General features: G+C 44.6%; 1 protein-coding gene across 1 annotated transcript in view; it reads right to left on the bottom strand.

Moving 5' to 3' along the window:
• LOC145352297 (fibulin-7-like) overlaps window positions 1-5,366 on the bottom strand; it is a 36,050-nt gene extending 30,684 nt beyond the window's left edge. The window contains exon 1 of the mRNA XM_080202049.1: window positions 5,301-5,366. Coding sequence (XP_080058175.1) covers window positions 5,301-5,366 — 66 coding nt within the window. The remainder of the gene's footprint in view (window positions 1-5,300) is intronic.
• Between the last annotated feature and the right edge of the window lie 8,767 nt (window positions 5,367-14,133).

Here is a 14,133-nt window from a genome sequence, read left to right as displayed (position 1 = left end):
TAAAGGGGAGGTGGTTTAGAACGGAGTTGAGGAGGAACTTCTTCACTCAAAGGGTGGTGAATCTCTGGAATTCTCTGCCCGTTGAAGTGGTGGAGGCTGCCTCGCTAAATATTTTTAAGAAGCGGGTTGATGGGTTCTTGATAAGAGAGGGGATTAAGGGTTATGGGGAGAGGGCGGGAAAGTGGAACTGAGCCACAACAGATCAGCCATGATCTTATTGAATGGCGGGGCAGGCTCGAAGGGCTAGATGGCCTACTCCTGCTCCTATTTCTTATGTTCTTATGTATATCAATAGTGAGTTCAAATTTTCAAACTGTCACAATGAGATTTGAATTCAGTTGATCATTAGTCCTTAACAGGGACGGCTCGGTGGCACAGTGGTTAGCACTGCTGCCTCACAGGTCCAGGGACTCGGGTTCAATTCCCAGCTCGGGTGACTGTGCAAACTGCACACACACATTCTCCCTGTGTCTGCGTGGGTTTCCTCCCGATGCTCCAGTTTCCTCCCACAGTCCAAAGATGTGCGGGTTAAATTGGCCATGTTAAATTGCCCCTTAATGTCCTGGGATGTGTATGTTAGATGGACTAGCTGGGTAAATATGCGGAATTTAGGGGATAAGGCCTTGGTGGGATTGTGGCCAGTGCAGACTTGATGGGCCGAATTGTCTCCTTCTGCATTGTAGGGATTTTATGATCAGAGGAAATAGCAAACACAACACTCCAATTCTGGGTGGCTTGGTGGCACAATGGCTAGCACTGCTACATCACAGCACCAGGGACCTGAATTCGATTCCTGGCTCAGGTGACTGTGCAAACTGCGCACAGACATTCTCCCCATGTGCTCTGGATTAAGAACATAAGAACATAAGAACATAAGAAATAGGAGCAGGAGTAGGCCATCTAGCCCTTCGAGCCTGCCCCGCCATTCAATAAGATCATGGCTGATCTGAATTGGATCAGTTCCACTTTCCCGCTTTCTCCCCACAACCCTTAATTCCCTTGTCTACCAGAAATCTATCTACCCGTGACTTAAATATATTCAACAAGGTAGCCTCCACCACTTCAATGGGCAGAGAGTCACTACCCTTTGAGTGAAGAAGTTCTTCCTCAATTCTGTTCTAAACTGCACCCCCCCCCCCTCCCTTATTTTGAGGCTGTGCCCTCTAGTTCTGTTTTCCTTTCTAAGCGGAAAGAATTTCTCTACCTCTACCCTATCTAGCCTATTCCTCCCACAGTCCAAAGATGTGCGGGTTAGGTTGATTGGCCATGCTAAATTGCCCCTTCATGTCAGGGGGATTAGGAGTGTAAATATGTGAGGTAATAGGGGAATAGGACAGAACCTGGCTGGCGTCGTTGATACAGGCTCGATGGACCCAGGTGGCCTCCTTCTGCACTGTAAGGGTTCTATGATTCTATGATGGCCATGTCCTCTGAAAGGACAGTGTTGGGCTGGATTTGTGCCGAAAACTCTTACCTGTCCAAAATGATGTTCTCCCTCTCTCGAAAGCCTGCTTCTAACCTTTACTCAGATAGTTGGTTTACATGTTTACATGTCGGGAAAAGCGACAATCTGGGTTATGAATGACTTGTTTCAGGGTTGTTGCCGCAGTGTCTGTCTTTGGCAGTGTGAACAGGTCTGTCCTACATCTGTCAGCCAGGAAACTGCCATGGAACCATCCCCAGTGCTTGAAAAGACCAGAGCCCTGGCAGCATCATCGGCCAACATTGAGGATCTGTTCGTAGCTTCACTGAACCTTCTGCACCTCCGTTGTATCATCCCCGGAAAGCCCAGTAGAGAGAGACCCAAGCCCCAGCAGTGGTGGGGTCTAACTGTATCCAGCTGACTCCAGCCCCCCCATTGACAATGTAAGATCAGCAATTGGGGTACATAATCCACCCCAGATTTGAAGACTGGATACTGTAAGCCTCTTCAAACCTGATACACGCAGCCTTCAAATCGAGATTGCAAAAGCATGCAGCCAGTTCTCAACTTTTACAGATGCACCACAGAAAGCATTCTGGTTGTATCACAGCTTGGTATGGCTCCTGCTCTGCCCAAGAACCCAAGAAATTGTCAGGGGGACTGGATAGGGTAAATGATGGGGTTATGGGGATAGGGCCTGGGTGGAATTTTGGTTGGTGAAGACTTGATGAGGAAGAACTTCTTCACTCTGAGTTGTGAGCCTGTGGAATTCTCTACCACAGAAAGCTGTTGGGGCCAGTTTGCTAGATATGTTCAAGAGGGAGCTGGACATGGTCCTTGCGGCTAAAGGGATCAAGGGGTATGGAGAGAAGGGGGGAATGGGGTACTGAAAGTGTATGATCAGCCGTGATCATATTAAAATTACAGAATAGAATCATAGAATCCCTATACTACAGAAGGAGGCCATTCAGTCCATCAAGTTTGCACCGACCACAATCCCACTCAGACCCTATTCCCGTAGCCCCACATATTTGCCCCACTAATCCCCAAACATGAGGGGCAATTTAGCACAGCCAATCAACCTAACCCGCACATCTCTGGATTGTGGGAGGAAACTAGAGCACCTGGAGGAAACCCATGCAGACACGGGGACAATGTGCAAATTCCCCACAGTGACAATGACCCTGGGCCCCTGGCGCTATGAGGTAACAGTGCTAACCACTGTGCCACCGTGCTGCCCATATTGTATGGTGGTGTAGACTTGAAGGGCCAAATGGCCTACTCCTGCACCCATTTTCTATATTTTTATATTCCAAAGCACTTTGGGGGTCGTGAAAGGCACTATATAAATGCAAGTTCTTTTTATGCCTTTGCAGCTGAGGACAATGAACCCACTTGCATAGGTTTAGCGCAGCCTCTGAATTCCTTTACCTCCAGTCTTCTCCACGTGCCAAAATAAATGATGCCTTCAACTCCATGTAAACACACGACTCTTTAATTACTTGGCGGTGGTATAATGCTCTCATTCTTGTGTTTGAATGTTCCAGAATGCGGCACTACCTGGAGGTTTTTGGACAGGCCTCGTGTACTGTGTGCATCTACAGAAACTCAACTAAAGCCACACTGGACACAGTTATATTGCAGGTATTGGCTGAGTGCTGGAACTGGGGGTCAGTGGCTGGGCTGCTTGGGCATCCATTCGACCAGTGAACTAAGTGTCAGATAAGGGGTAGCCAGATCTTTTTGTAGGGATAAGAATAGTGCTGTCCAATCTTGGATTACATTTTTTTATTTACTCGTGGGACACGGGTATCATTGGCTGGGCCAGCATTTATTGCCCATCCCTAGTTGTAGTTGAAAGTCAACCACATTGCTGTGGCTCTGGAGTCACATGTAGACCAGACCGGGTAAGAACAGCAGATTTCCTTCCCTAAAGGACATTACTGAACCAGATGGGTTTTTCCAACAATGGTTTCATGGATTCTCAATTCCAGGTCTTTTTATTGAATTCAAATTCCTCCATCTGCCGTGGCGGGATTCGAACCCAGGTCCCCCAGTACATTAGCTGAGTTTCTGGATTAATAGTCTAGTGAAAATACCGCTAAGCCATCGCCTTCCCCATGCCATGGGTGTAGTTTGTGTGACACGGCTCTAGCCTGTACATGCACTAATTTTATTCAGCAGGGTTCTCACACAGCAGTCAGTGTATTCCACATGTGCGTACCCAGCTAACACCAAGTAGTAACCAAGGAGCAACACTGAGCAAACAAACACTCTCTCATCTCACCAACAAACACTGGAAAGGTTTACACATTCTCCCCGTGCCTGCATGGGTTTCCTCCAGGTGCTCCGGTTTCCTCTTACAGTATAAAGATGGTTAGGTTAGGTGGATTGGCCATGATAAATTGTCCCTTAGTGTCAGGGGGACGAGCTAGAGTAAATGCATGGGGTTCTGGGGATAGGGCCTGAGTGGGATTGTGGTCGGTGCAGACTTGATGGGCCAAATGGCCTCCTTCAGCACTGTAGGATTCTATGATTCAAAGACCGCAAGAAACTACAGAAGGTTCGTGAATGTGACCCAGTCCATCACGCAAACCAGCCCATCCATTGACTCTGTCTACACTTCCCGCTGCCTCGGCAAAGCAGCCAGCATAATCAAGGACCCCACGCACCCGGACATTCTCTCTTCCACTGGGAAAAAGATTAAAAAGTTTGAGTACTAACCGACTCAAGGACACATTCTTCCCTGCTATCATCAGACCTTTGAATGGACCTACTTTATATTAAGTTGATCTTTCTCTACACCCTAGCTAAGACTGTAACCCCACATTGTGCACCCTCTCCTTCCCTTCCTATGAACGGTATGCTTTGTCTGTATACTGTACAGAAACAATACTTTTCACTGTATGTTAATACATGTGACAATAACATATCAAATCAAAGTTATCAGAAATTAATCTGTCCACACACCTGTATCAGAGATTAAAATTGAGACTTAAAGTTTATTTATTATTGTCACAAGTAGGCTTACATTAACATTGCAATGAAGTTACTGTGAAAATCCCCAAGTCACCCCACTCCGGCACCTGTTCTGATGCACTAAGGGAGAATTTAGCATGGCCAGTGCACCCAACCAGTACATCTTTCGGACTATGGGAGGAAACTGGAGCACCCAAAGGAAACCCACGCAGATACAGGGAGAGCATGCAAACTCCACACAGACAGCGACCAAGGCGGGAGTTGAACCCACGTCCCTGGCGCTGTGAGGCTGCAGTGCTAACCATTGTGCTACTGTTTGGGATTTTACATTTAGATTCCAGGCAGCCATCTGAGGGACTGAAAGTTTGCACCAAGGTGTATTTCTGGAGACAAGGAAACCCTAGAGTGAAACGGGAGGGAGTGGTGCTGTATTTTTCGGAGGTGGGTTTCATTGTCTGTGAGCTGCGTTTGTTCATGTCCCATTTGACAGTGTGGTTCGCCCGGGACACACACACAAACACAGAAGTCCTGCTTCGAATAAACGGGTTTATCAAATGCGTGGCAAATTGCCACTTCAACTCATTCATCCAGATAAATCATTTACTTTCAGGGACAGGTCCACAATTTGCAACAACTATTTAAATACCAATCAATACACTTCACCACTAACTTGTCACATTTCAACTGTAATTCATTAGTTACAATTGCCTCTTTCTTGTTTTGTTCTCTGTCTCTCCCACTTCCTGCATCATTCACAAACTTCAAATGCAGAGAGACAAGATTGGCAAAAAAAAATCCTTTCTTTTCCTCGCAGTTTCAGGGTGAAATACAGACACCTTCAGAAGGAGACATTTGAGGGTAGCTTCAGGCTGTTTGTCCAGGGTACTAGTTACCTTACCTGGTCTGCGCTGGAAGCCAGTTCCAGAATGCACAGTAGCAGCCAGCCAGAAACTCCAAGAATCATCCTGACAGCGTGACAAAGTGACCCAGACAGTGTCGAAGCCAGCGAGCTCCTAGCTCACAGCCCAAACCCAGCTTGTGTGGGATACTCCGGCAAACCAAACAAGTCTCTCCCCCTCTCTCTTGGTAATGTTTCGTTATCCCTTTTAAACGTTCCTCTTCCCCAAGCTCCGGATCGAAGTTCTGAGCTGGTCTGGCCCGAGTTATTTATCTTGTGTGTACTTGGGAATGCCAAGGGTTTAGATGCTGTGAGTTTGATTGGCATTTGGAAGGGGCTTTGTGTGTGTGCTGGGAGTAGTGGGTGGAGTGTGATAGAAGTAGTAAGGAAAGTTAGATTTTGGCTGTGATTTTAGGCATGGAATCTACGCTATGACATTTTGGAATGGTACCAAATTTGCTATAGAAATCTCTGCCTGAAGTTGAGTTTCCACCTATTTAGACTCTCACAGTTGGATAGCAGTTCTCAGTAAAATAAAACATTCCCCATTCCTTCTCCAGTGTCTGAACATTAAACATATAAATCTAAGGAATGAATGTTTCTACCATTCATTGAGAAGATAAATCTTGTGCGACAGCAAATACATTTGCTAAAGACCTTTTAAAACTAAAATCGTACAAATCCGCAACATAAATTCCCCTCTTTAAATACAGCAATCCTGTGTAGTGGACCCCACGTCCAGAGTGATGGGATAAAAATGATAAAAGCCCTCTCTCTATCAGTGAAATGGATTGGCTGTGATAAATGTGTGGAGTTATTCTGGATAGTGTGAGGGAGAGAGGGTCTGGGTGAGATATTTTGTTGCAGACTCAATGGGTCGAATAGCCTCTTCTGTAATGTTGGGATTCTGAGGGTGGGGTTTTCCAGCCGTGCTCGCCCTGAAACTGGAAAATTCCACCCGAGGTCAACGGAACTTTCCATGCTTTCCTCCCACAATCCAAAGATGGGCAGCTTACATGATTTGGTCATGCTAAATTGCCCCTTAGTGTCCAAAGATGTGCAGGTTAGGTGGATTGACAATGCTAAATTGCCATTTAGTGTCCAAAGATGTGCAGGCTAGGTGGATTGACCATGCTAAATTGCCCCTTAGTGTCCAAGGATGTGTCGGATCAGGGGATTAGCTAAGATAAATGTGTTGGGTTACTGGGATAGGGTAGGGGAGAGGGTAAGATACTCTGTCAGAGAGCTGGTGCAAACTCGATGGGCCAAACAGCTTCTTCTGCGCTATATAAATTTTATAACATGTAGAATATTAATAAATCAATTTTGTCCCATGAAACTTAGTTAAATAAATCAATAAACAAACCCTCTCCTTGTACCTCAATTAAATCATTCGATCAATCTCCATTTATTGCAACCTAATAAATCCAATTTGCTATAGAAATCTCTGCCTGAAGTTGAGTTTCCACCTATTTAGACTCAGTTTGATAGCAGTTCCCAGTAAAATAAAACATTCCCCATTCCTCCTCCAATGTCTGAACATTAAATATATAAATCTAAGGTATGAATAAAGTATGAATAAGCACCTTCCCATCTGCCTCAACAGAACACCGATAGACCAATTCCTTCCATTTCACCCTAACTTAATCAAATACCAATAAACCTACCCCCTTCCAATTCAGATTAATTAAATGGTGTATTCTAAATCAATTCATCCTGATGCAACCCAATTATTCTAAATATTAATACAGCAATTCCCTTCCCATTCACCATAATTTAATAGACTAATTCCCCTTCTGGTTCACTTCAATGGAATAGACTTAAGCTTGGAGGTTTTCCCGCATCTAATGACACATGAGACAGACAAAGCACACATACCTATGTCTGTAGCTAGTTAATGAAACAGCCTAGAAGTAGACCTTTCCATTCACGCCAAAAGAACAGGATGCCAGTGTACCAATTTTCTTCCTGTTCACCCCAATTAAATAGATTTCCAATGGAACAGTGGGCCACCGATTCAGTACAATGAAGTAGAATCTGAATAGGTGGCTCCCTTCCCATTAACCTCAACTAAATAGGATATCAAAGGTCAACTCCTTCCCACTAACCTCAATACAATAGCCTATCAAGAAACTAACCCACTCCAATTCACTTCGGTTGAATGGAATCCGATTAGATCAATCTCTCTCCCTTGACCCCAGTTTAGTACAGGAGCAAAACCACTTCCATTACAATTTACCTCAATTCAACAGAAAGGCAATAGACTAATTGTTTGATTTATTCCAATGAAATATGATATCAATGAGCCAAGCTATTCCCACTTAATTCAACGGAATGGTAAACCGCAAAGATCCAACCATTCACTTTCTTGATCTGGCATCCCAATGGACCAAATCTCATCCTTGATATCCTCATAATTTAAAAGTCTTCATCCCAGAATTATGCCCAGTTATAGAAAAAGAGTTAAAATCCAAAGAGAACAAAGATGTGTGGTTTAGGTGCATTGGCCATGATAAATTGCCCCTTATTGTTCCAGGATTTATAGGTTAGGATTAGTGGGTACATAAGTTAAAGTTAATTTATTAGTCACAGGTAGGCTTACATTAACACTGAATTGAAGTTACTGTTAAAATCCCCTAGTTGCCACACTCTGGTGCCTGTTCGGGTATGCTGAAGGAGAATTTAACATGGCCAATGCACCTAACCAGCACATCTTTTGGATTGTGGCAGGAAACTGGAGCACCCGAAAAGTACGTAGACACGGGGAGAACGTGCAGACTCCACACAGACAGTGACCCAAGCCGGGATTTGAAACCGGGTCTCTGTCGCTGTGAGGCAGCAGTGCCACTCTGCCGCCCATGTGCTACCATGCCACCGATATGTGGGATTATGGGGATAGGGCTTGCTTGGGATTGTGATCGGTGCAGACTCGATGGGCTGAAAGGCCTCCTTCTGCACTGTAGGGTTTCTATGATTCTAATACTCTATGATACTGAGCAGCATGCTACATGTTGTTAGAAATAAGGACTATTTACAATTAAGGAACAGGCTTTGAATCTGCATACATATACATATACATAGGAAATATGTATGCATATATGTATATAGTATATATAATTAATGTTTTAAGATCTTTTCAGTGGAAATTACATAAGGTTTCATGTTTGTGTGGGCTAGGGAGGTCATTTTTCTTCAATAAGGTTGATTAGTTTGAACAGAATGCCATTGATGGAAGAGATACCAGTGGTCTGTGAGTTTGTTAGACTTTTAATTAAATCTTGCTTGCTGAATACATCGACCGGAATTTTACTGTCCCGTCCACCATGGGAATCGGAGCAGGTGAGGGTCGAACCATGGAAAGGTCCGTTGACCTTGGGCAAGATTTTCCAGTTTCAGGGTGAGTGAGGCTGGAAAAACTCACCCACTAGTCACATGTGGGAACATTGGATACAACTGCAGTGAGTGGTTGCCCAGTGCATCAGCCTGATCGACCTTTTGGCAAAGATCAAGGCCGGAATTCTCCCATCGTGCCCGCCATAGGAATTGTAGAGGGCGAGGGTCGCACCATGCAAAGGTCCATTGATCGCGGGCAGGATGCTCAGGTTTTGAAGCGAGTACGGTCAGAGAATCCCATCCCAAGTGTCAAATCCAGCCCAAGATCAGGCTCAATGCCTTTTCTTGTCAGCTTGGATCTTGTTTGTCTCCCTTGGGGGCCATGAATTGGATGCAATGTGAATTTTGAATTGGTTTTGGGAGCAAGCAGGAGATGGATTAAGGACTCGCCCCATCTATTCTGAGCACTGGGTTAAAGAATAGGTTAAAAAATTCAAAAAAAACAACACTGAATGACCATTGTGGCTATTTATTAGCAGGCCTCATGACAGGTGGCACAGTGGCGCAGTGGTTAGCACTGCTGCCTCACAGCGCCAGGGACCCAGGTTCAATTCCAGCGTTGGGTAACTACCTGCGTAGAGTTTGTACATTCTCCCTGTGTCTGTGTGGGTTTCCTCTGGGTGCTTCGGTTTCCTCATACAGTCAAAGATGTATTGATGAGATGGATTGGCCATGTTAAGTGCACAGGGTTATGGGGATAGGAAAGGCAGGCCTGGCTAAGACGCTCTTTCAGAGATTCAATGCAGACCTGATGGGCCAAATGTCCTCCTTCTGCACTGTATTGATTCCACACACTGCCCTAGGCACAAATAGCTGATAATTGAATAAAAGGGAGTATGGAAATCATCTGCAACGGACAGCTTGAAAGGTGCTAAGGAAGAATTGAGGTATAAATGGAAGATTAAGGCCATATGATATTTGTCATTGACTTCAGGAAGTGCAAAGGAGAACATGCCCCTGTCTACACCAACAGGACAAAGTAGAAAGGGTCAAGAGCTTCAAGTTTTTCAGTGTCCAGATCACCAACAACCTGTCCTGGTTCCTGCATGAAACTACAAAAGGTTGTGAATGTAGCCCAAAGCGTAATGGCGTGTGGCTGATGTGAAAAGGCAAAGTGTTTAACCCAACATTTCGACAAAGACTTAGATGCTCCTCCGTAAGACATTTTGAAATAAAGTAAATCTTTCTCAGACCAGAGGGCAGTAATTCATCCAGGCATTCCCCCCAGTGAAAGGGTGTAAAGTCAGAGATTTTGGGACTGTTTATTGCTGTAGGTGGTGGACAAGGAATCGGAAGGAAGACTTTCCTGAAGGTTTCCAAAAGTCGGGATGTTGAGTTAGTGTCACAAGTAGGGCCTACATTAACACAGCGATGAAGTTACAATGAAAATCCCCCAGTCGCCACACTTCAATGCCTGTTTGGGTACCCTGAGGGACAATTTAGCATGGCCAATGCATCTAACCAGCCTGAGTGGGATTGTGGTTGGTGCAGGTTCGATGGACTGAATGGCCTCCTTCAGCACCATAGGAACTCTATGATCTGTATTTCCTTATCTTTAATTCACTTCCTGTCAGCAGGAAGGCTCTCAGTCTGTGGGTATCTGATTCAGAGAAACACCTTCCAACAGGGGATCTGTGGCATCCAAAAACAGGGCAAGCAACACAATAGCTTAGCAACCAACCTAACTGAAGTTACCTCACAGAGTCAAACAATCTAAAACAGGAAATGAAATAAAGATAAGGAAATACAGATCATAGAATCCCTGAAGTGCAGAAGGAGGCCATTTGGCCCATCGGGTCTGCACTGCCCACAATCCCACCCTGGCCCTAACCCCATAGCCCCAAGTATGTAACCAGCTAATCCCCCTTATGGGGAACACTAAGGGGCAATTTGATTTGATCTGATTTGATTTATTATTGTCACGTGTATTAACATATAGTAAAAAGTATTGTTTCTTGCACACTATAAAGACAAAATATCCCGTTCACAGAGAAGGAAATGAGAGAGTGCAGAATGTAGTGTTACAGTCATAGCTAGGGTGCAGAGAGAGATCAACTTTAATGCGAGATAGGTCCATTCAAAAATCTGACAGCAGCAAGGAAGAAACTGTTCTTGAGTCACTTGTACGTGACCTCAGATTTTTGGATCTATTTCTGGAAGGAAAAAGGTGTAAGAGAGAATGTCCGGGGTGCGTGAGATTGTTAATTATGCTGGCTGCTTTGCCGAGGCAGAGGGAAGTGTAGACAGAGTCAATGGATGGAAAGCTGGTTTGCGTGATGGACTGGGCTACATTCACAACCTTTTGTAGTTCCTTGCAGTCTTGGACAGAGCAGGAGCCATACCAAGCTGTGATACAATAAGAAAGAATGCATCTGTAAAAGTTGGTGACAGTCTTGGCTGACATGCCAAATTTCCTTAGTCTTCTGAGAAAGTACAAGTGTTGGTGGGCTTTCTTAACTATTGTGTCGGCATGGGGTGACCAAGACAGGTTGTTGGTGATCTGGACACCAAAAAACTTGAAGCTTTCGACTTTCTACTTTGTCCCATTGGTGTAGACAGGGGCCTGTTCTCCTTTGCACTTCCTGAACTCAATGACAATCTCTTTTGTTTTGTTGACATTGAGGGAGAGATTATTGTTGCTGCACCAGCTCACCAGATTCTCTATCTCATTCCTGTACTCTGTCTCATCATTGTTTGAGATCCAACCCTCTGTGGTGGTGTCATCAGCAAACTTGAAAATTGAATTGGAGGGGGATTTGGCCATATAATCCTAGGTGTATAAGGAGCCTAGTGGGGAGCTGAGAACACAGCCTTGTGGGGCACCAGTGTTGACGATGATCGTGGAGGAGGTGTTATTGCCTATCCTTACTGATTGTGGTCTGTGGATTAGGAAGTTCAGGATCCAGTCGCAGAGGTGCTGAAGCCCAGGCCACGGAGTTTGGAGATGAGTTTTGTGGGAATAATAGTGTTGTAGACTGAGCTATTAGTCAATAAATAGAATTTACCATGGCCAAACCACCTAACCCGCACATCTTTGGACTATGGGAGGAAACCAAAGTGCTCAGAGGAAACTCAAGCAGACACAGGGAAAAAGTGCAAACTCTACACAGACAGTGACCCAAGCCAGGAATCGAACCCTTGTCCCTGATGCTGTGAGGTAGCAGTGCTAATTACTGTGCCACTGTGCCACCTGTAGGAGAGAGGTAAAAGAAACAGACAGAAAATTATATTAATTTTTACTTTTAATTGTACAGCGTTAATTTTATTCTGAAGGAATTGAAGTAGGTTAGAGAATGTGTTATCAGGATGTTGAATTTGATGATCAAAATGAATGGCGGAGCAAGCTCGAATGGCTTACTCCTGCTTCAATGTTCTATATAATACCCTGATCCAACCGACTCCCAATATCCCTTTATCCCTTTATCCCAAGAGCTATAGCTAATTCCATCTGGGAATCATAACATTTTGGCCTCAATTACGTTCTGTGGTAGTGAACTTCACACATTACCACTCTCTGGGTGAAGACATTTCTCCTGATGTGGAGATGTCGATATTGGACTGAGGTGGGCATGGTAAGAAATTTCTAAATACCAGGTTAAGGTCCAACAGGAGGTTTATTTGGTATCACGAGCTTTTGGAGCGCTGCTCATTCATCAGTTGAGGAAGGAGCAGCACTCCGAAAGCTCATGATACCAAATAAACCTGTTGGACTTTGACCTGGTGTTGTGAGACTTTTTACTTACCCCTTATCTTAGCTGCAATTTCACTCACCCGTCTTACCTGCACTTTGAACATTGGCTGCAGGAGCCATGAAAAGTTAGCTTTGTGGACCTCAACTGGCCTGTAGGTCATGGGGTTTGGACAAACTTGTTATGTCATGACCTTTGTGGGTCAGGGCTCAGTGGCAGTGGCTTAGTTGCCCTTGCTTTTGCCTGTGTATCAGGTGGCTGCCTGTTCAAGGGCTACACCAGGACACCTAACCCTGACTAACACTCCAGTGCAACACCTCCCTGCTCAGGTCACTGAAGTGGGGATGGAACATGTAACTTTCTGAGTCTGAGGTAAGAATCTTACCCATGACTGCCACCTACAGCACGCTGGCACCGATTAGATAGGTGGCAGAGAACCCAACATAGCTTGAACCCAAGATTGCGAAACAAGTGAGCTTAATGAGCCAATCGATTTTTTTTTTCTCCTTTTGTTTGAGCTCTTAGCCTCAGATGGTCATTTTATCTTTCATCAGATGTAAGATGTCTGGTACACCACAGTTTTAAGCTGGGGCTTACACCTTTGCTTTGGTCCGTGGGTTATAAATACAATAATTCCCAGTTCTGAAATGTTCAGAGTGAAAATGAACCTCCGGAAAAATATGCTGCGGACCTAACATTAGGAGCCTTTCATGAATAACTTTCAATCTGCCGCACGGCCAAAACAAACACGACATTTTCCTCAAAGAAAATGCAGCCCATTTATTTTTAGCAACTTTCGGAACCCTGAGTTTAAAGGCATAGTCCACATTAGCTCAAATTAAAGGCGCAGTCCCTTTTAGTTGCACTCGCCAAGCACTGTCCACTTTAATTTGGTAGACGTTAAATTTAAAAGCAAAGTTCTCTTCGGATTTGAGTACACAGAGCTGAAAGGCAAGGTCAATTTTACTTTTAGGTGAACTTAATCTGAGGACATGGTCCCCTTCAGATTTGTGCAAATTTGAATTTTAAATTGGAGGGCAAATCTCGCCAGTTACCATACATTAGCAATGTATCACAAGCATCAAGAAAGGAAGCTTTCTGTAGCTCGGACTTGCCTATTTAAAGTGTGCTTTTTTTGGGACCATTTCTGCTTGCACATATCCAGGCTTGCTTCCCAGAGGATCACCAGATGTAGGGATCCCTGACCCTTTACCTAGAGGCAATGGGAATATAGGAGTATAGTCATAGGGATGTTTGACTGCAATTGTACAGGGCGTTGGTGAGGCCTCACCTGGAGCACTGTGTGTAGTTTTAGTCTCCTTATCTGAGGAAGGATGTCCTTGCTAAAGAGGGAGGACAGCAAAGGTTTACCAGGCTGATTCCTGGGATGGCAGGTCTGTCATATGCGGAGACATTAAATCGGTTAGGATTAGGTTCATTGGAGTTTAGAAGAGTGAGAGGGGATCTCACAGAAACTTATAACAGTGTTAGACAGGGTAGATTCAGAAAGAATGTTCCCATTGGTGTGAGAGTCCAGAACTAGGGGTCATAGTTTGAGAATAAGGGGTAAACCTTTTAGGACTGAGGTGAGGAAAAATTTTTTCACCCAGAGAGTGGTGAATGTGTGGAATTCATTACCATAGAAAGTAGTTGAGGCCAAAACGTCTGATTTCAAGAAGAAATTAGATATTGCTAAAGGAATCAAGAGAAATGGGGAATGGGGGATCAGAATATTGAATTCGATGATCAGC

Source organism: Carcharhinus amblyrhynchos, chromosome 14, assembly GCF_965287045.1.
Source record: "Carcharhinus amblyrhynchos chromosome 14, sCarAmb.v2.hapA, whole genome shotgun sequence".
Taxonomy (NCBI): Eukaryota; Metazoa; Chordata; class Chondrichthyes; order Carcharhiniformes; family Carcharhinidae; genus Carcharhinus; species Carcharhinus amblyrhynchos.
The sequence above is the reverse complement of the archived record's forward strand: the minus strand, read 5'-3'. Positions and strand labels throughout refer to the sequence as shown.